General features: G+C 41.6%; 1 protein-coding gene across 2 annotated transcripts in view; it reads left to right on the forward strand.

The window, feature by feature from the left end:
* Positions 1-21,762, forward strand: part of LOC121956573 (trinucleotide repeat-containing gene 6A protein-like) — a 46,734-nt gene that overhangs the window by 17,540 nt on the left and 7,432 nt on the right. For both annotated transcript variants that reach the window (XM_042504852.1, XM_042504850.1), the window contains exons 4-16: positions 4,420-4,728; positions 6,145-6,192; positions 8,227-10,251; positions 10,390-10,585; positions 11,059-11,504; positions 12,362-12,493; positions 12,597-12,749; positions 16,485-16,667; positions 16,981-17,147; positions 17,536-17,613; positions 18,418-18,585; positions 20,869-20,988; positions 21,132-21,269. In XM_042504852.1, the coding sequence (XP_042360786.1) occupies positions 6,147-6,192; positions 8,227-10,251; positions 10,390-10,585; positions 11,059-11,504; positions 12,362-12,493; positions 12,597-12,749; positions 16,485-16,667; positions 16,981-17,147; positions 17,536-17,613; positions 18,418-18,585; positions 20,869-20,988; positions 21,132-21,269 (3,852 nt within the window). In that variant the 5' untranslated portion in view covers positions 4,420-4,728; positions 6,145-6,146. The remainder of the gene's footprint in view (positions 1-4,419; positions 4,729-6,144; positions 6,193-8,226; positions 10,252-10,389; positions 10,586-11,058; positions 11,505-12,361; positions 12,494-12,596; positions 12,750-16,484; positions 16,668-16,980; positions 17,148-17,535; positions 17,614-18,417; positions 18,586-20,868; positions 20,989-21,131; positions 21,270-21,762) is intronic.

Genomic DNA, 21,762 nt, shown 5'->3' on the forward strand with positions numbered 1-21,762 from the left:
CAGGCTCTTTGGCTCTTTTACTACGTTGTCCCTCCTTTTTTCACATTCCACTTCTCTCTCTGTCTTCTGTCTCCCCTCCTTACCTTGACATCTTGGGTTTTTTCCTATTCTGTTCACATTTCTCTTTCTCCCTCGGCGGCACTGTCTGTGTTTGTGTCTTGTCCCTGTATTCCCCCTTGCCCCCCCCCAAACCCTCTCTGTCTGTAAGATGATAGCAGCAGTGGAGCTGCTGCCAACTCCAGGGGCCCTCATGAAAGCTGTTCTCAGATGGGAGCACAGGGAAAGAGGAACAAACTGTACTCTATGTACCGAGCAGAGGCAAAGAACATGCCTATACTTACTAGGTGTTAACGTTTTCACATTCATGAAAGATGGCTTTGTAGTTTTGTAATTGCTAGCAAAACAAATAAATGGCCCTCTAATTAAAAACCCAGATAGTCTGGGGAAAAAAGTGGGTAAAAAGCCTGTTGCATAATCATAAACCCTATGGTGAGTTAATCAACTTACTTGTTTTGCACTAAAATTAATATAAAAGTTATGGTATTGAGTTAATATAGCAAAATATAAAGAAAAGACCCAAATTCTCACTTTAAAAAGCCAGAACTAGCAAATGGAAGGTATTTTTTGCTTGAAACCCGACTGAAACAACTGGTTGATTATTAAAATAGTTGATCATTTTTCTGTTAAAATAATTGTTTCAGCTCTTGTGAATACATACAGAATATTATGTAGACAACAAATATAAAAACTTTTTTTTTCCATCTGCAGCTGGCCTCATCAACAAGGCCCGGATCTCTCACTGACACGGACTCAAAGCTTTGATTACTAATGCAAGACACCACGGCGTGAGCCTCTGTAGATGGCATGCAAGCTACGAGTAATCACAGAGGCATTTATGCTCATTGCATTGTTTGTTGCAATATGCTCTGAAACGCCAGGCAGTGAACAAACAAAATAATTTAGTGGATAAGCAAGAAGTCAACAAGTGTTAGTGGAAGAATGTTCCCAGAAAAAAAGCTAGTAAACACAGGGGTGACGTCAAACATTTCATTTGTGTTCTATTTTTATAACTGTTACCCACCTCAAAGGCAAAAATCTTTATAACGCGGCTACGGCAAGCAGTACCCAAACATTACAATTGTTTAAAATTTTACAACATTTTTTATAATAATAATAATCATAATCTTTATTGTATTCTTTATTCTTTAATTTTCAAACATAAACACAAATTGCTTCCCAGATAAAAAAAAAGGTTTACCGAATAAAATAAGATGTCAGAAACCTGTGTAGCCCCTCCCCTGCCCCCTTATGACAGAACTAAAATTAACAACATGAGGAATGTTTAAGCACAAATAATAAAATAGCACTATGTACAAGGACATGTGAGTGTGCAACTTCAAAAATCCAATTTCACAAAAAAGTAAGTAAAATGTGGATAAGAGGATTAAGGTCATAAGCAGATACAAATTTAAAGTAAAAAAATTACCATATGTATAAGTAGATAAGACGCTAACAAAGGAGATGATCTCATAAAGTGGGTTGAATACCAATTAAAGAACTTTTGAAATTAAAACAGGTAAAAGAACAAAGTATATGGAAGTGCATACAATTTTTGTGTAATTTGTACTATTCTATACTGTATTTATGTGTCTTGTCTATGCATCAACACACCACAGCAAATTTCTTTTGCTCTAAATTTTCATATTAGATTGCAATACTGGTTTGAAAAAAAAATCATTATTTTGGCTAAGTGCATGATGAGCACTGCTTCATTTGATTTGTTAAACATCTTTCTACATTATTTTGATTTGCACCCCCTTATAAGGACCGGCGTTTTTATCCCTGCATAGCTTCTTTGAAATGGATGCTTTGGGGTTGACAGAGGTCTTTCCATGTAGGAAGGTTGAGTCAAGATCCACAGAAGTAAACAGCTCAGTTTGCTGGAATGGGCTTGCCCTTTTTAGTGCTGTGGCTGCCAGAGGGAACAGGTCTATATACCTTTCTGCTCTTTTGTTGTCTTTTGGATAATGCTTCTTCTTTAAAAACACTTTTGGGCCACTTTCTTTGGAAAGTACTTTGTAGTGATTATGATATTATTGTCATGTGTGTTTGATTGGTTCCAGAGGGCAGCTAAGCAGCTTTTGGCAGACTTTATGTTTAGATGCTGGCAGTGTGCCCAGGTTTAGCTGTGAGTTAACAAAGGTGGAGTTTGGCCTCAGTTAAGTGTGTCTGGTCGCTGTGTTGGATTTCATAGCATTAGTTACTGGTTTAAAAGAAATCTTTTCCCTTATGTTAACTGCAGTGTGTAGATCATTTCCCTTGCAGCAATAAGGTTTTTCCAACTCCAATAAACCTGCCACACTACATTGAATATTAAACTCAATAAAATGTGTAACACATGCTCCAGACTTTTAACACATGCATGCTTTATTGCATCTGCACAGTCACTCATTGTCCACACATGGGCTTGTTTGTTCTGTTATCATATTGGCTAGTGAACAGAGTGGTTGCTATTTGAACTGGAGGTTTATAAATAGACCTGTGTGCTGCTGCAGCAGGCGGAGAGGGCTAACACTCTTGCTAACCTGCACTAGGAAAAGGTCAGGAGACATGAGCACACACACACACTTCTTGCTGTCAAACACACTGGTCCACTTTTACTAAAGGATGTGTGCGTCTCTTCTCCACTGATTTGCGGCTTCATCTCTCGCTTCCTCCTTGTTGTTTATACATCACTGTCTCTTTCTGTCTATGTCTGCTTACCACTTTTTTCTCCTCTGCTCTAGGATAAGAGGTTTTGCTTGCCATGGCGTCTTAGGGCAGTGCTGCCAGCCTTAAACCTGTTGTATAACCCTAATCTAGTCTAACCCATTCACATTCATCCTCCTTTAAGAAGAGAAGGTGTATGAGATGGTCAGTCTCCCTCAGTCCTTTTTCTTGCAACTTTTCTGACTAACCAAGCTTGACTCATATACTTGTCTTACACTCGGGTACCAGAGAGATGGGAATAATTAGTATCCGTCTGAGGGAGAAAAGTGGGAAAGGACAAGGCTGCATTGCCTTGTTCAAAAATGCTACCATTGCACAGTACTGTGTAAAAGTCTCAGGCCACATTAAACTTTATTTTTTAAGGTTCTAACAGTCATAAATATTTATTTCCCAGTAGTCTTGTTACAAAAATATAACCACAACATACAGGAAGTCTGTGTTCAACATTAAAAATACAAATATTTCAGAATAAAACAACATCAACAGGTTGAAGTTGCAAGTATTTAGTGTGACCTCCTTTTCCGCTTAGCATGTCTTGAACTCTTTGGGCAGACAGTATGAGATTTATAATACCAAACTTCTGGTTTATTCACATCAGGTTGCGTTCAAGACATGTCCTTAATGTTGATTGTTTGAGCTAAAGTTTTCCTATGGTTGTCGTGATTCACACGAAATACTGACAAAGAAATGCAAAGACAATTTGTTCTGACTTTTTTTGGTGTTTGTTGGTCTCTGTATTCTTTGTTCACAAATATATGTTGGCCTAAGACGTTTGCACAGTAATCTGTAATATTTGTCAGCAAAGTAGAAGTGGCTGCCACTAGCAGCTTAGGCTGCAGAGCCAACACATGTAGCCTCCATAGCTATGCTGTAGCTACCACTGGAGTTGCACTAAAATGAAACTGTTGATCAAAGCTGAGAAGATGCCACGTGGAGACCATAAGAACAGTGATCAGCTTAGTCTGTTTAGGGTGGGGCTGGTAGAGATTGTTTACAGAAAAGACAACATCGAGGCAAGCCAATTGTCTCATTTTCAGTAATGCTCAACACAGTCACTCTGTGTGTCTACTGCAGGGATACTCGACCTGCTTTGCTTAGGGGCCACTTTTGCTAAATGAAAGGAGGCCAGGGGCCAGTTGCAGAAGAGCCATACATGTTCACAGGATTTTAGGAAACACGTTTCTCATTTTTTGGACAGGTTTTTAGGATGTTTTCTAAGGATTTTAGAAAAAAAAGAACACAAACACAGACTCTGTCAGCATGATATCTGCATGTCACCTGTTCAGCTGACTTTAACCACAGGCGCTTATCTCGTTCATTGACTTACGTGACGATGCGCCACTACAGATGCGGCGTGCCACTGTAAAATAAAGGGGAACCATTGGAATGGATATTTGGTGTTTTTGCCATTAAATATTGTTGTGACATGTGGGGCTTCCCTTTGGCCAACATTAAAGAAGAAACACTGCCATTTTTGCTCTGTCATAAGTAAGTGCATGATTGCTTTGGACTGACACTTAAGAAATTGTTACTGGTGATGGATTTTGTGATTGAGATGTTTAAAATGATCATTTATTAATTATCGATGATACAAACATGCAGTATTTTAACCATATCATTGTTCTTTTCTCGTTTTTTCTCTCTCTGCAGTGCCAGAGCATACCAAGTCAAGGCAGAGTCCTAAATCTATACCACATCCCCCCCTTCCCCCTCCCCACACATACACACACGAACACACACACATACAGTCCTCAGCAATGCCAAGGGGGCCTGATCAGCCTGCTGCCCGCTCTGACAAGCCCTGCCTCTTCACCTCAGATCCTTGAGGCTGTGCCCTCTGAGCTCTGACCTTTGACCTCCCCGTTGTCGACCTGGGAACCAGAGGTCACCTGTTCTCCACTCAACCCGGGGACGCCCTCCTGCCCAGCCAGGAGCCGCAGCCACAAGCCACACTCACAGGTAAAATACGTAGAAAAAAAAAAAACTAAATTAGATCTGTCTGTATCCTGAAACACACATACAGACACACTAGCCTACACAAGCACTCTGTCACACTCTAGGATAAACAAATAAACAATTGTACAATCACGCTTTTTTCTTGCTGATAGCTTCTGATGGGTTTCTACTTGCACTTCTATGCTAAATAGTTGAAAAAGAAACAGATTTCCACTTTGCATGAAACTGCAAGAAATTCAGAGTGGTGCTCTAAATGACATCCTTCACATGCTTCTTTTGTGCAACATTGACTTAAAAAAACTAGTTTCCTTAGGTGTTTTATGTACAAATATGTTATTTTTCTCTGAATTTATATCACAACTACAATGTTAAACAAAATAACTGGAACATGATGATTTCTTAGTGTGCAGTCATACACTGAAGCAGGTTGTGCTTAAACAGAACAGATTTTAAATTTAGGAAAAAACCCAATTCAGCTCAGACAAATCACATGTAACAACTTATTTGCTGAGTTACTTAAATTCGGATATTTGATTCCTTAATATTGTTATATGTATAATCAATAGTAGCTACTAAAGCCTCATTTCCGCTGCATGGTACCGGCTCGGCTAGACTTGTTTGCTATCACTCTTTTTTGGGTTTTCTGTTGGCAAAAGTTTTGGATACAACCTTTTTATATTTATTAGGAAAGGTAGACAAATGACTGCAATAGTCACAGATATTTATTGACCCCGGCTCCCATCAGCTTCAATCGACAGTTGCGGAAATACAACACTTGAGTGTAAGCACTAATTTTCGTCCTTTTGCTAGCACAATGCAATGACGTGCCATTACAGAATATTGTCCGTTCCTGCCCAAGCAGTCCCTGCCGCTTTTTACAGTCAACTAACCTGTTTTCTGTCTCATCAGTGACGGTAAACATGATGCACTAGAAAAACAAAACAAAGACATACTCATCTACTGTAGAGCAGCTCTGGTTTATTGCTAATGGCAAAGGAGTTCGGCTTATTTTGAGGGGGTTTTCCACATAAAAACCTGCATATACACTCCATCTTTGATGGAAAAGGGGCATACGAGTCCCACCTACGTCGACAGAGCACTATCTACAGACAAAAACAAAATTAGAAAAGCACCTGGTAGCATAACTTGGTCGAGTTGAACTGAACAATGCAGTGGAAATGACTCATAACTTAGGTTCAGCAACTAGCAGGGTCTGTTCACTAATACTTTCCTACTTGCAAGCCCTTCTTACTTTGAACCCACCTCTGATTTAACACTTTTTTTGCTGTTTGCTTGATTCTCATTAAATGTGCTATCTGTCCCAACTTTTTCTAACATCTCCCCTCTGTGTTTGTTTTCTGGCTCTATCTCTAACTCCCTCTGAGTCTGTTTGACAGTCTTTCCTCTCTCTGTTTCCAGGCATGGCTCCCATTCGGGATTCCGTCAGCCACTCCCCTAATCAAACAGGTGACTACACATTGCCTTCTTCCTTCCCCGTTCTTCTTGCGTTTCATTCTTTCTCCCAATATCTCACTTTGACTCTCTGCTTTGTGATTGACAGACTAGGTACACCCAGTCTGACCTGACCTTGACAGATGATGCATTTTATTATTTTGATTAATGGCATCAGACAGACAGAGAGGGAGATGAATGAGTGAGAAAGTGGTTGTGGAAAGGGTGCAAGAAAAGACTTGGCAAGCAAACACGATAAGCGCCAAAGAGATCTGGCAACCAGTTTCTGTGAAAGAAAGTGAGAGAAAGATCCAGAGATGGATGGGTGAAATAGTAAAAAGAGAAGACATAAGCAGTAGGTGTTGTGATTGAAAGAATATGAAGACTAAGTGTGAATTGTCAAATAAAAGCAGGCAAATAATAAAACGGTGCACAGCTGCCTCAGAGCCAATGCTTTGGGCATGCTGCCCTCTGTATCGTCATAAGACAGATAAAGTAAGCTTTGCTCACAAACCAAAAGCAAATAGCTCCTGCGCACTATATTTTTCCCTTCTGCTGCTACAGGTTTGCTGCTTTTGTTGTGTTTATAAGCCAGAACAAACCGCAAGTCCTTGCTAGAATTTTTAGAAGCTCTCCTCTCATACATTGCTTGAAAATCTATTCATTACTTGTGATTATGGATGTCAGTTATGGGGCCAATTAAGGCATTTCTTGACTGATGGGGCTCGGGAATATTTAGCTTATAACGCCCGATCCAATCCGTTGTTTTATGTCAGTTGTCACACAGGTGTTTAAATTCAGTGTGCAGCTACACAGAGCGCAACCTTTGTCAATTCTTCTGCTCTCAGCTGTCTGTCTCTGCCCTCTGTTAGCTAAACAGTATCGGATCGGTACTCGGTATCAGCAAATCCTCAATATTAAATGACTCAAATCAAATTGGGGGGCAAAAAAAACATGACTGGGACATCCCTAATTGTGATTTCTCAAATCACCAACTTCCTGACAAAAAGCTGCCATGTCTGTCTATTTGGATAAGCTTTTGGTAACATTGGCTAACCTTGTTGTCAAGACTTTATGAAATTATTTCTCAGTTAAATTGTACTACAGTGCTTTCACATTTAAACATTTTCATTGAGAGTTGGTATCAGAAATACTGTAATTCATTACCAACGCAAATGAATTAGGTTTCCACTGCAAGAATGCTGTATGAGTAGGACTTGGCAAATGCTGATATGTGAGGTGATGCACAGAGTGTTGCTGTTGCACAGAAAATTCAGCCACTTGCCTTTGCGACTGAATGAGTGTGTGCATAACAGCCCTGAAAGCAGAATCAGATCACAAGTGATCACTGGAGTCTAATTTTAGAAACATGTCAGATCTGAATGTAGATGATCTCAGAAAGTCGTAATGTATTCAGAAAACTATCAAGGTTTAAGTCTGAATCTTTTCAGCTGCAATGACTGCCTCCCTTCTTTTCCTCCATCCTCCCTCTTTCCACACGCAATTGCCATCTCCCCTCTGCCCTCCATCTCTCCTGCTGATGGTCGTCCTCTGCCTCCCTGAATCCTAGTTTATAGCTTTGGCATGCTTTTGGGTCCTGCTGTGGTGACAAAATGGTGGCAGCTGTGTCCAGACTCGGGCCTGGCACTGATCACGTCCAGAACAGTTGGGTAGCTGAAGGTTGAAGGGAATAGAAAAATCTCAAAGTGACTATGAATAAGGGGAAATTAAACCCTTATATAAGTTGCTTGAGGTGCTTGAAGTACTTGAATTTAACATTCAGAAATTTACGTCTAGGGCTGTACCCAGCTCAGACTTTATGTTAGTTGAACCGAATTTGGCATTTCAGTAAGAATATTAGACAATTGTTTTGTTTTCCATAGGAAATTTGAAAGCCAATCTGTTCAGAGTGTTTAACGGGTTAACATCTTAAAGTATATATAATTCCCCCAACCATCTAGTTTTTGCAGTTTTTCTAAAATTTGAGATTACTTTTATAGATCTCTAATCTAACAGTTTCCCCTGTCATGTCTATGTTCCTCTCTCCAGGTCTGGAGCATCCTGGCTTGGACTTGCAGTATGAGCCTTCCCCCTGGTCCTCTGGCTCTCCCTGCAGCAGTGACAGCAACAGCAACTGGGGCAAAGTCCTAGTGGACGGAAGCACTGAAAAACCCAACAACCCTTCCTCAACTAACTCTTCCGTCTGGCCTCCCTCCTCTTCTTCATTCTCTTGCTCCTCGTCTTCTTCCTCCTCTGGCTGCGGGTCAGGATCAGACCCCGAGTTGGCATCAGAATGCATGGACGCAGACTCTAGCTCCTCGATCGGCTCAGAGAAAAACCTCGCAGCTGTGACAACAGTGATGATGATGTCAGCAAATGCTCCTTCCTCTGTGTCTTCTACGGCTTCTTCTCCCTCCTCCTCTATGGTGACTTCTGCCATGATGGTCGGCGTTTCGGTGAACGGAGACAGCAACGGCAACAGTCGTCAGGTGATCGGCGGAGGGATGGGAACCATCAGCGGTGCAAATAATGGAAATAATAACATCACTGGGTCCTCCCACTACTCCGTGGCTGGGTCCAGCAGTATTGGCAGCAATAACATGGGTAACCACAGCAACAAGCCCGTCAGTAACAGTGGTGTGTGGGGCAGCAACATGATCACCACCGGCGGAAGCACCCCCTGCATCAACGGAGGGTTAAACCCAAACACTTTAAACCCAAATGCCAACCACGGTGCCTGGCCGCAGAATTCAACCCCAAGCCCAGTGTCCCAGGGCCAACGGCCTCCACAGGCTGCGGGGATGAGTTCCAAACTGGGTATAGCTCCCCAACAGGGCCCCATGCTGGGCTGGGGTGGCATGGCAGCTCCAAACAACAGCAGTATGATGGAAGACACTGAGGTAAATAATGGTACAGCAAGCAGCAAGGTGTTAGGAAGCAGCAACAGTGGAAATGGTGGCCTACAGCCTACCAACCTTAACACTGAACCCAATGGACCAAATAACACTATTATGATGAATACTACTACTACTACTACTAACGCCACAATGACCTCTAGTCCACCAAACTCTACCGCCTCACCCCAACTCAGCGGGGATTGTTCCTGGGGCTCTATTGGAGGAGGAAACGGGGGTCCGCTGGCCAATGGAAACCCCTCAACAGCCCCTCAGCACCCACAAGGAGAGCTGGGGGGTCCTGGGGCCTTCGGTACGCCTTGGGGCGCAACTACCTACCCTGGAGATAAGGGCCCCCCAAATGCAGACACTGTGAACCCCCAAAACCCTGCCTTAATGCAGGCTGGGAACCCCCAAATCTCCTCTACTGCTGCTTTCAAGAGTAATAATAACCACAATAACACTGGGGCCCCACGCTGGGACCAGGGGCCCGCCAATAACCCAAACCAGCCTCAGAGCAACTTGTCCTGGGGTATCGGCTCAAATCAACTCCCAGGCTCTGCAGGCCAAACACCAGGAAACGGGAACCAAACTACGATGGGTCCTCCAGCAGGGATACCTCGCCCCTGGGGGAGCAGCGCGTCGTCTTCTTCCTCGTCCTCGTCATCCTCTTCCACGTCCAACAAGATGTCAAATGGAGAATGGGGATCAACAGCTCCTGGTAACAACCACTCAGATGCTGGAAGTCATAAAGGAAGCTCTGCCAACAATGGCTGGAAGAGCCTGGAGGATGACGCCATGGGTATGGGAGGCGGAGGGGGAGGAGGAGGAAGCCATGGCTTGGGGAGCGTCACTGGAGGCTGGGGTCGCTCTGGAGGAAGTGAGGGAAGTGGAGAGAGCTCTGGAGGCCGATCCAGCTCAGACAGAGACGGCCAGTCAAAAGGGGGAAATCGCAGAAAAGTTACACACCCTGTACCCTTAGCTTTGTGCCGGACTGATGTGGACCCAAGAGTTCTGTCCAACACTGGATGGGGACAGACGCCCATACGGCAGAATACCTCCTGGGATGTCAATTCTCCTGCTAGCAAGCACCAAGCTCCCAGAGGAGACGAGAGAAAGCAGAGCTGCGGAGGCTCCGGATGGGGAACAACACCGGCAGCTCCCTCCCAGACCTCTGGAGGTAGGGCAATAATCTGTGAATGTATTTCAATGATTTAAACAAAAACTTTGAAATGTACAGGGTTCCCACAGTTATTGAAAACCTGGAAAAGGCATTAAATTTTGTAGTCACATTTCCAACCCTTTCATGTACCTGCAGGTTGGGGGGGTGGGCCAGGCGGCTCAGGCCCAGGCACAGGAAGCTCCGGCTGGGGAGAGCGGCCAGCCTCTGGGTGGGACAGCAAAGTCCCAGCCAGTGGTGGAGGTGGGCAGAGTGGCTGGGACGATGGATCCAGCTACAAGGGGAGCAACAACAGCAGTAACACCTGGAGCAATAATATCAATAAAGATGACAGGTAATTTATGTTTTAGCATTTTAGAAGTACTAATTATACCAATAAGAAATATTGTTTGCAGTAAGTGTAACCAATTTTTATGCCTCTTCACCGCTGACAGCTGTGGCTGGAGCCATTTTGTCCGTCCGTCCTTTTCTCCTGAATGCAATATGTGTGAACGCCTTGAGGCGTTCTCTTCAAATTTGGCATGAACGTCCATGTGGACTTAACCCTTTAAAAACCTGATCAACATCAGTTTTCTTATGCTGCATCCGTTCACAAGGTTTTTGACCATCTAAGGCCTCAAAAAAATGGGTTGATTTTTTGCAAAAACATGGGGGAAAAAAGGAAACTTGGCAAGTAATGTCAGTAATTTTGGACAGACATGCATACAAACTCCGACTTTGTTGGAGGAGGCATACAACAGCGAGGTGGTAATTCTAGTTTTTCTGTCCTTTTATGTTTAACTGATCACCTTCATCGTTTTTGTTTAGGTCCAATACATGGACTAATGTACCCAAACAGCAAGGCTGGGGTTCCAATAGCGGAAATGGAAGTGAAGGATGGGGTACTGGAGATGGTGTCAGAGCAGGGAGCAGCAACCACTGGGGGGAGCCCCAAAAAGGCGCCAGCTCAGTGGGCTGGGACAGCGACAGTGACCGCTCAGGCTCTGGATGTTGGAGCGAGCCAAGCCGAACCAACACCAGCAGCAGCAACACCTGGGTCGGGAGCGGAGGATCAAATACTCCAGACCAGAGCACTCCAAACCCAGGCTCCAACTGGGGCGACTCAGTTCAAAAACCCAACGCCCAAGGCTGGGGTGAGCCAATGAAGAACAACCAGAACTGGGGAGAGCCGAATCCCAAGCCCTCCAATGAGTGGGGAAAAGGTCCTGAATCCAACATGTCCAGAGGCAATCAAGCCCAAAACAAGCCCACAGGTAATTATTTGGATTATTAATTCTTTCAGAATCTATTTGTTTATGAGCAAGCCCTTATTTGTGGCAGGCCTCTGTACATTTAATACATTTACATGCACAAAAACAGTCTGGTTTATGCCCTTATTCCAAAAAGACAATATTCCTACTAGCCGTTTACATGTCTTATGAAAATGTATATTCCACTAACGCTCCTGTTGGCATGCAGCCATGCATATTCTACTTAATGTGTCCTAATATGTCACATATATCAAAATATGAAGAAGTAGAACAGCTGGGGCTTGTAATTCTGCCTTTTTGCATCAAATTAGGATTTTTTTTCACAGTTTCTTTCCAGTGGCGGACTTGTTTGACTCCTTTTTTCCTTCCTTCAGCCTTCTTGAAAAGGTTGGCATTGTGAAATTTGCGCATATCCAAATATCCAATTCTTTCATAAAGTTTCGAAGCTGGAGTTCTCCTTCTGACCAGAAATGTGGGATTTTCTTTTGCGTGCGTCTGTACCCCACAGCTGTGCGAACTTTTGCCCATAAACAGACGAGAGGCCACGTGTCGCAAATTGTAGTAAAAACCCCGGTCGAGACTCGTGTTCCAAATTGGTTGTGCACATGCCCAAATAATGCTCCTACAATCTAAAAATTACTGGTTCATCCCAAGTCTTAATCAAAAAATGCAAAATCCATAAAAGGGCCAAATTCAAAATATTTAGACAAAATATGCTGTTTATATGACCCACATCAAATTCAGAATATTGTCATATTCGGAATAATAGGTTAATACTGGCGTGCCATTGTATAGCAGGAAAAGAAAGTGGGGATACATACAGCTGATGACTCACACTTATTCTTGTGTTCTTTCATCAGGCTGGCTGGGAGGACCCATGCCCACAGTAGGTCCCAAGGAGGAAGTGGCAACCGGGTGGGAAGAACCTTCTCCAGAGTCCATTCGTCGAAGGATGGAGATCGATGATGGGACAGGAGCCTGGGGAGACCCCGGTAAACACTGAGCCCACTGTGAATTTCTTCAAAAAGAACTATGAAAGTTCAGGCTTTTCATTTCCAGCTGATGACTCAACACGCAATTAAACTTTCTTCCTAGGTAAATACAGCGGCGGATCTGTCAACATGTGGAACAGGACTGGCCAATCTGACCAGGAGGCCCCCACTCAGCACCAGTCCCACCCAGCACGCGGCTCCATGCATCCTCCTCAGCCCATGCAGCCTCTTGCACAGGACAAAAGCTGCAGTTCCGGTAAGTTTGAAATTATGCAAACCTAATTTAGACACGTACACACCTGTATGTTTGAGCAGGCAAGGGCCATTAGAAGCCAAATTAATTGGCTGTTAATTATCATTTATCCATATTAATTCAACAGAAATACAAAAAGAAATCCTTGCTATTCATAAACTAACTAAGAAATGAATAAACTAAACTTATCCCTTTGAACTTAGCAATAGAAATATTTTGCCAGTGCCTACACTGATATTTTTGGTTATTGTGATGTAATTTCAGTATCTTCAAATACTTAGTATTTCTAAAATGTGTACAACCTGTGCTAAAAGGCTGTATAAGACAATAATACATAATAATTGATTATTGTTGAAATTGTGTCATAAGTTTAAAAACTAATTTCTTCAACTAATTTCCCAAAGTAAATTCACAAAACATTGATCCTAAAGATTTTTAAAGATAGAAAAATGAAAGAAAAAAAACTCCATAAGTTATTTGAAATATGTCTTATTTAGTGCTTGAGATAAGCCCATTTCATGAGCAGAGTGCAAAGGTGTTTCAGTTGTGTTATTCATCCCTCTGGCCCCACCACTTATTTTTACACATTTTGCACCACATGTAACCTAACATAATGGTGCCATCACGAACGTACAACACAATGACATGAAAGAAAGAATTCTTAGCTTTCTGCTGTATAAAGAATGAACGTTCTAGCTGTTATGTTTTTTCTGTTTGATTGATATATGCAAACCACAGTCTCTCATTGCCATCTTAAGAAGGTCATTAACACCCCTGTTTCAACAGTCTTTCACACAGCTGCGACTATGAATGAAAACACAGATAAACGGGAACACACAAAAATGTGCACATGCCCACACACCTCTAACTCGTGCATTCATGTGAAAAATAGATGACAATTTTAACATTGCAGAGTCACTCTTGCTCCCTTTATAGTGTTGGTCTAGATAGATGTGGTCGGCAAGGTTATCAGAGATCTTGCCATTATTGGTTTTTGCCTGCAGGGAGACTTTCATCGTCACAGTCTTTGATGACAGTGTGTCAATCGATTTCTCAGTTCTGCAGATTCTCTAGTGCACAGTTTTTATGTTCTGACTGGAGGTGGATTAGCATGCCGATTAATGTTTTTGTTTTTTATGTTTAGTTTGATATTGAGGTTTGTAAAAAAAAAAAAAAAAAAAGCTAGGAAATGAGCCAGTATCTAAAATGGTTTGAGCGTGTAAGTGCAAGCCTCCTGGTGCAGTCTGTAAGCCTTGAATGGGTAAAAAGGTGCAAGTCCCACCCACACTCTCTCTCTCTTTGAGATAGCTGAAATAAGGTCTTAAAAGGATTTAGACAGTGCAAACACAAAAAGTGTGGATGCACGCACATTCACAAATGTATTCAAAAGCATACACAATTTGCACAGAAGCATGGAGAGAAAACAAACACGTACAGCCATTCTCCCCCATCTCCCTACGGTGTTGTCTATGTTGAGGGCTTTTTGTAAAGCCGGTTGAGTCATCCCTTTGGAATGCTAAGAGCATCGATTTTTCTCTTCTCTCATTCGCCTTTTTTTCCTGCTCCCTTTCTCTCTCACCCGCCAATTCTGCTCGCTGTAGAAACACTGGCTTTTGTTGGGTTTTGAGAGACAGAGAGCGAGCAAGGACATGAGTGGTAGAGGAGGAGGTCTGGTGACTTAGTAATAGGACTGGTTCCAGTGTAAGATTGGGGAAACCAAAACGAGTAAGGCAGCTATTCTGTATAAGTGGGCTGAGGAGGGGAGAAGAGGGAGGGGTTGTTGGGGTTATTCAGGGTTGCTGTCTAGCGAGCTAACTGGAGCAGCAAAGTGGATGGCTGGGAAGGGTGCGGCAGACTAGGCAGCTACTGTAATGAGAAGAATGATCAGGTTGTAGGTTTTGATTCATTTTAGTTAGATTTGGTTTTATTTGTGAACACTGACGTGCAAAAATCAATAAAAAAACAGCAACACAGTGATTTGAGAGAAAATGATATGAAAGAAAAAGGTCAGTTCAATAGATATTGTATGTTCTTAGATGTGTAAATAAACACATTTAAACAGTGTTAAAATAAATAAAATTGGCCTCATATATTGATTCTGTTGTGGAAATTTTATTTATTTATTAATTTATTTATTTATTTTCAGTAGCATCTAAATTTGGATGTTAGGGATGTCCCAAACAAGTTTTTTTTGTCCCTGGTCCTGATCTGAGTCATTTGATATTGAGTATCTGTGGAAGTCCCGATCCAACACTTGTATTTACCTGGATAATACAGCTGCACAATGCACACTTTGAGTACTTTTAAGTTTTTAAAATCAACCCAGTGTATATGTTTTGACAATTTAATAGCTCTGCAATGCAATATATGAAAAAATATAAACACCCAAACTGTTCCTTAGGTTTTTCTTTATTTTATGTGCTCAAAATAACTGATCCTGAACAATTAAAAAAATGCATTGATCGCACCCAATACCAATTTTTCCAAACCAGTAGTGACATCCCTCGTGCATCCCTAAAATCTTGTCAAACACATTCATACACATGCTCACTCTTATTGTGTTTCACATCTAGCTTTTATTAGACCAACTGATGCACCTACATAAACAGAACAATACATGCAGGCTGGGGTTACAGCTTGTCGATTGGTGTGTGTGTGTGTGTAGCGAATGTGCACATCTGCCTTATTTTAACATCCAGTAATGTGAAGATTAGCTTTTTGGCTGTGTGTGCATGTTTTTTGATGTTGTTATGTGCAAGTACTTGTGTGCAAGCATGCCCAGTCACATGAGGGACACTGGAGCCTGAGGCCACCCCATGATCTGTCCTATTTTTACGGGGAGGTATCCCTGGCATGTCCCCAAACGCCTCCTGTGGAAGGAGAAAGTAGCACGTCTGGGTGGTCAGCTGTAACGGGAGCCTTTTGAACTCATACTTGAACACATGCAATCTCACATTTGGAAGTGCATAGGGTGCCCATGCACACATTTGCACACCCACAGGAGTTAAAGTAAACAACACTTACATAAGCAAGTTGACACAGGGTTCCACAGGGACATGAGCAGGGCTCTCTGAATCCAGCAAAGAAAACCAATGAAAACATGCAGCATCATTGTAAATATGGAAATGTGGCTAGTGTCCCAAGAAAGATTATATGCGTCTTTGTGTTTTAGGGCTGTACCCAACTCAGAATTATGTCAGTTGAATAAGATTTGGCTGTTTCATAAAAATATTTAACTATTTGTTCCTTTTTTACCCATATGTAGTTTGAGAGTCTAAACGACTTCAGCGGGATGTTCAGGTCGACAGAGATATTTGCGTAATTTATAAACAAGCCATGTTAGCCCACCAAGCGAATGCATGCTAACTATAGCTCAGATATGTGTAACAACACTTTTTGCCGACGTTAGATATCAAAATAAAGCCAGAGACTATCGTGTTAAGTTGCTGTGAGCTGTAAATGTTGTATGTTTACAAGTTAAGGGCAGGTTAACATGGTGACTTAATGCGCCTCTCTAAAATGTGTCTTAATGGTCAAAAATAAAGATTTATATATGTCAGACTGAGCAAATTCAAACCAAATATTGATCTCTGTTTGGGGTTTGTTTGGGTTTTTTGAATAATGATGACAATATTTCATTTTTTTGATAATGAATGCAAAAAAACAAGAACAGTGTTTCAAGTGAACACCAGGGAAGTATATCCTTATTCTAATGCGTACCTCCCTCTTGTCCTCCAGGTTGGGGTGAGCCTTACCCCCAGAAGAAGGAGTCCTCAACATGGGAGCCTCCCGCTCCTCCACCTGTGAAAGTGGACAACGGGACATCTGCCTGGGGGAAGCCCATGGACACCAGCTCAGGCTGGGATGAACCCAGCAGGGATAACAGAGAGTCTGGGTCTGGATGGGGCAGTCATAAGTCTGGTAGGTGCACAAATGAAAATACATTTTCAGAAAAAAAGGGCACCTGAAGAGTATGATTATGTTAAAACCAGTGGTGGAAGAAGTATTCAGATCCTTTACTTAAGTAAAAATACTAACACCACCCTGTTCAAAATTATTAAAAACATGAAAAAAGAAAACATCCAGAAACTTATAATTATAAAAAATAAAAAAAACACATCAACCACCAAAATTAAAACAATTTTAAAAAGAAGGGAAAAAAACACCTCATATTAGAAATATACAAGCGCTTGCTGGTATTCAGTTTCTTCCTGTGTTCCTAATTTCCTTGTAGCTCCAGGTCCCAAGCCCATGGAGACATGGGGTGGTGAGGAGGCGTCCATGGGCAATAGCTGGGACCAGGAAGAGGAGGTGGAGATCGGCATGTGGAGCAACAGCCAACAGGACAACAGATCCCACGACCAAAACACCTGGAACTCCAAGCATAAAGGCTCCAACAAGGTTTGTTCACCTCAGCTTTAAACATTAATATGCAACATAAAAACACTGATTCCTGTTCTTAACAGATGACGTTAAATGGATATTTCACTGATTTTCAACCAGCTTTTTATCAAAACAGTGTGGGTAGTATGTCTGGATGATGCCCAGACCCCCCCAATTTGCATATTTGTACTTCATAGATGGCCTAGTTTCATTTTCAGGGGCTCCTTCATATTGTTGAAATCCGTCTTAAAAACAAAACACATCAAGGGTTTACGTGAGTTTTTTTAGCCACCTGTGTTTTAGCAGAATAGAAACTGTTTTCTGAAATAATTGATTTTGTTTTTTGCAGAAACACTTCAAAAGCAAATGGTTAAATCCCACTAATATTTTTTTGTCTATGTTGCAGATGAACAAACCAGTCAACAAACAGGATGAACCGTGGATGAAACCCTTCATCAACCAGTTCAACAGCATGAACTTCTCTGTAAGTAGTTTCTCAATGTTTTCCTGTTGCTCTCTTTCACTTAAAAGGTTGTTTTATAAATTTATGTGGTTGAATTTGTGCTCTTTCATAAGTCGTGTCATCAGGGTCTCAAAAGGTATTGAATTAATTTATTTAAAAACAGAGACTTTATTGGCATTAAAATGTCTTAAAGTAATCTGTCATAATTCTTAAAAATGCTTAGACATTGGAGGAGGTAATATTATTAATCTTTTTCTTTCTGACATTGCATTCAATAGGCCAAAAATAAATTGGCAACATTAAAAACAACAATAATATACTGATGCCTCTTGCATTAACGTCACCAAAGAGTTGTGTTTTATGTTTGAATAAATATCTGAAAAATAAAATAAAATTCTCCCTAACCTTAAATAATCGACTTTAGTACATGTGTTTTTTCCTTCAATATTGCCAACTGAAATTGGTCTTAAAAAAGTCTTAAAAGGGCTTAACCTCACTTGCCTTAAGTCGTAGGAACCCTGGTAATGTAGCGAAGACTGACTTTAAACAGTTCAGTTGTTTGGTTTTTTTTTTACAATATCTTTGTTTCTCTGGTAAATTCAGAAACACCCAAAACAAAATAAACAACCAAAACACTGGTATCAGCTGTCAACTCTCAGCCAAATTGTTATTCTAAGCGTCAGTATCAGCCCAGAATTTCACAATCGGAGCATCCCTATCTGCGTTTCCTTACAGTTTTTCAAATGCATGTACTCTGATGAATGCATGCAATGTTAATGCTTTTCTGTCTCTTTAATCCCATTTTCTTTCCTTTCGCTTTTGTAGAGAGACTCTCCTGACGACTCCATGAAGACAGGAGCAGGGATGGTGCAGGACAAGCGAATGGACATGGGCAGCATGGGAGACTTCAACGGAGTGATGGGAAAGAACCCTGGGTCTCGACACCAGCTCCACAAGGAGTCTGCCATGGACCGCAGCCCTTACTATGACAAGGTATGCAGAAACATCAGGGTTTCCCTGGTATAAACTACGAGTGGGGGTAAAGAAATGAACACATTTTGAGATTAAATGTGTTTTTTAAGTGTGCGTAAAAGTGCGTAGTGTAAAAACGGCATTAGTAGATAGCTGTTTGGTGAAGCTCATGAGATAGATGTGGGTCTCTTGTATGTCTCTCAGCCCTGTTGTGCCCCTCAGTGGTTGTTCTAACACACTGCATTTGATGTGTGGACAATTGAAAGGGATGATTCATGTGATTCTTGCTGTGCGCAGAATGCTGTTTCTTTTCATAATAATTCATATGAGCAACGAAATTTAATGGAATATGCAGACTCGCATACTAAATTGTAGGGCTGCACCTGTCGTTTTTTTAAAAAAATTTATTTATCTAACAGGGTTTTTTTTATTAGTTGAATTTTTTTCGAGGATTGACCCTTTTTTTTAATTGTTTTATTACTTAATCAATATAATTAGGAATTTACCCAAAAAAGAAATATCAAAAAGTTGCCTGATCAGAAGAATACTGGACCTGAAACTCAAAATGATTGTTTTGGCACATAAACTAGCTTAATGTAATCACTGTATATCACAGCAGCCCTTTCCCTGAACTGGAGAATCAGTAGGTTGTCTTTTCTTTACTACTTGACTTTAAACTTAAAATGGTAATGACATGAATTTATTTCATCACCATAGCAATACACAGTTAAGATAATCACTGGCAAATGATTTTGCTTTGATGTGTTGCAAGGAAAATAAGTGACACGTTTCACAGACATTAACAGTGGTCTTTGTTTTTAATGTAAACCGTTTTGTCACTCCTGCACCTCCAGTGTGCTTTTGCTTCAGATGTCCATGCACAGTAGTTGTACTCTAGCTAAACAATTGTACCTGCAGCATGGACGCAGCTTACTATACTATATATACAAATCAATCTATTTCCGTGATCAGTGACTAGGATTACATCGATCAATCGCCCTGGCCCTACTTAGTTGTGATCGCATTCTTAAGTTTTGCAAGTGATTTTTCGTAAACATGCAGTAGTAATTCATTCCCTTACATAGTTTCGTACAAAGCTGCTGTGGGTTTCTTTGGCTTTGCTTCATTTCCTTCTGCACTTAACGCTGCTTGCCTTTTAACTTTGTTTCTATCCTTCTGACTTCCATCCGCTGGTGCCACCTTCTCTTTTTCTTCTCCACTCCCTCCCTCTCTATCGCTTCTTTTCTTTTCACTTCTCTTGTAAACACCCTCATCTCCTTTTACTCTTTCGCCTGATGCTACGCCATACACTCTTCTCCTTTCCTCTTCACATCACCTACTCTTTCCTTCTCCCTCTCTTCTTCTGCAAAACTAACTCTATGCCTTCTTCTCTCCTTCCCTCTCTGCACTTCTCTGGCTGCTGATGTGCTTCCTGTCCCTCTGTGCTTGCCGTCCATCTGCTGTGCACCTGGCCTTGCTTCTGCAGCTGTCCGTTTCCCCCTCTGCTTACAATAACGCAGCTTCTGATGAGCTCTCCTCCAATCAAAGCATGAGCTTTTCCCCTTCCAATTCTGCTCAGCCTATCCCCTGTCTCGACTCTGGGCCGTCTCCTGCCCACTGTAGTCCTGGGGGCGCTCGGCAGGTGAGTGTGGGAGGATGAAAAGGATGTTGTCCTCAGACCCTGAGATACCAACAAAAACAAGCCACCTATTGCACAAATGATATTCCAGCAAGTTATCCAACAAGATACATTTATTCAAGATTTAATTTGTGACTGAATTCACCAGTGAGATTTTACTCTGGGTTTGTTTCTGTGTTTTCTCATGACATAACGAATGATAAAAATACATTTTTGAGTTTGTTCAGGGTTCCCACGGTCTGGGAATACCTGAAAAGTTTTCTTTTTAAAAAAAAAAAAAAAAAAAGGCAAAATCTGTAAAAAAAATAAATAAATAAATAAAAATAAAAATAAAAAAAAAACTGAGAAGATTTTGGCAATGTTTATTCTAAGCATTTTTCTTTTATTTTTAAGAAGGGTTGTTCTCAGAAATTTTGTTGGATTTTAAATTTCTTACGGTCCTTGAACACATGATTGGAATGCTAAAATATATTTGAATTGAATGTCTTGTGTTTGAAAAACGCTGGCCATTTGGATTGAGGCAAAAAAAATTTTTGGGTCCTTGAGAAGTTATGGAAATGTTTTGAATTTTTTTCTATGAAAATGTATGGAAACCCTGGTTTGTTGCACGTTGATTGACCGTGTGTGTGTGTTTGTTTGTTTGTGTGTTTGTCTTCCCCGCTCAGAATGTAAACCCTATGATGGGTGGCAGCAGCGTAGCACAGGGCCGAGGCGGCCCCCAGTCCCAGGTCCCTCCCCAACCCAACCTCCGTAACCAAGTGCCTCCACCCATCCTGCCCTCTCAGGTAGAACACATGCAAAATTATTTTTTTTCCCATCAGAAGCTACGATTTTTTCACCAAACACCATCAACCCAATTTACTAACTTTGCTCATGCTCTGTCACATGACATTTTATGAACTAAAACCAAACTTTTGTTTGTGTTCAGGTCCCTCCATCCCTGTTGAAGTACCCTGGAGGTAACGGAGGTCTGAACCCTCTGTTCGGCCCTCAGCAGGTGGCTGTGCTCAACCAACTCTCCCAGCTCAACCAGCTGTCACAGCTCAACCAGATCAACCAGTTACAGGTAGAGCGATGGACACATGCACTTGAACACACATACACACAGGCATAGGAAATTAAATTTTCTGTGTGGTTTAAGGTCCATGTAGAGTGCTGTGCTGCACTGAGCCTTTGATATTTCTCAATGCTTTTCATAACCAACTAACAGACCTTGAAAGGGCTATTAAAAAGTAAGTAAAATGTGCATAGCACTTTTCACAGACACAGGTTGCAGATTGTTTCATAAGGGCAATATACACCACAAAAGACAGGAGGTACAGAAGATTGGGTGATGACCAGAGCCACGTAGTTAAGAGCAAAAGTATTAAAAACACAATGCACAACACAAACAAAACTTCAACAAAATACAGAGCAATTGCATACAAGTTACACAAACGGCTGTTTAAACAGACTTCAACAGGGCTCAGTGGTGCAGGGAGAGCATTCCAAAATTTAGGTGCTATAGCCTCAAAAGTTCAACCCCCCGGGTCTCAAGGCGAGTGAGAGAGACAGACAAC

This window comes from Plectropomus leopardus, chromosome 17, assembly GCF_008729295.1.
Source record: "Plectropomus leopardus isolate mb chromosome 17, YSFRI_Pleo_2.0, whole genome shotgun sequence".
Taxonomy (NCBI): domain Eukaryota; kingdom Metazoa; phylum Chordata; class Actinopteri; order Perciformes; family Serranidae; genus Plectropomus; species Plectropomus leopardus.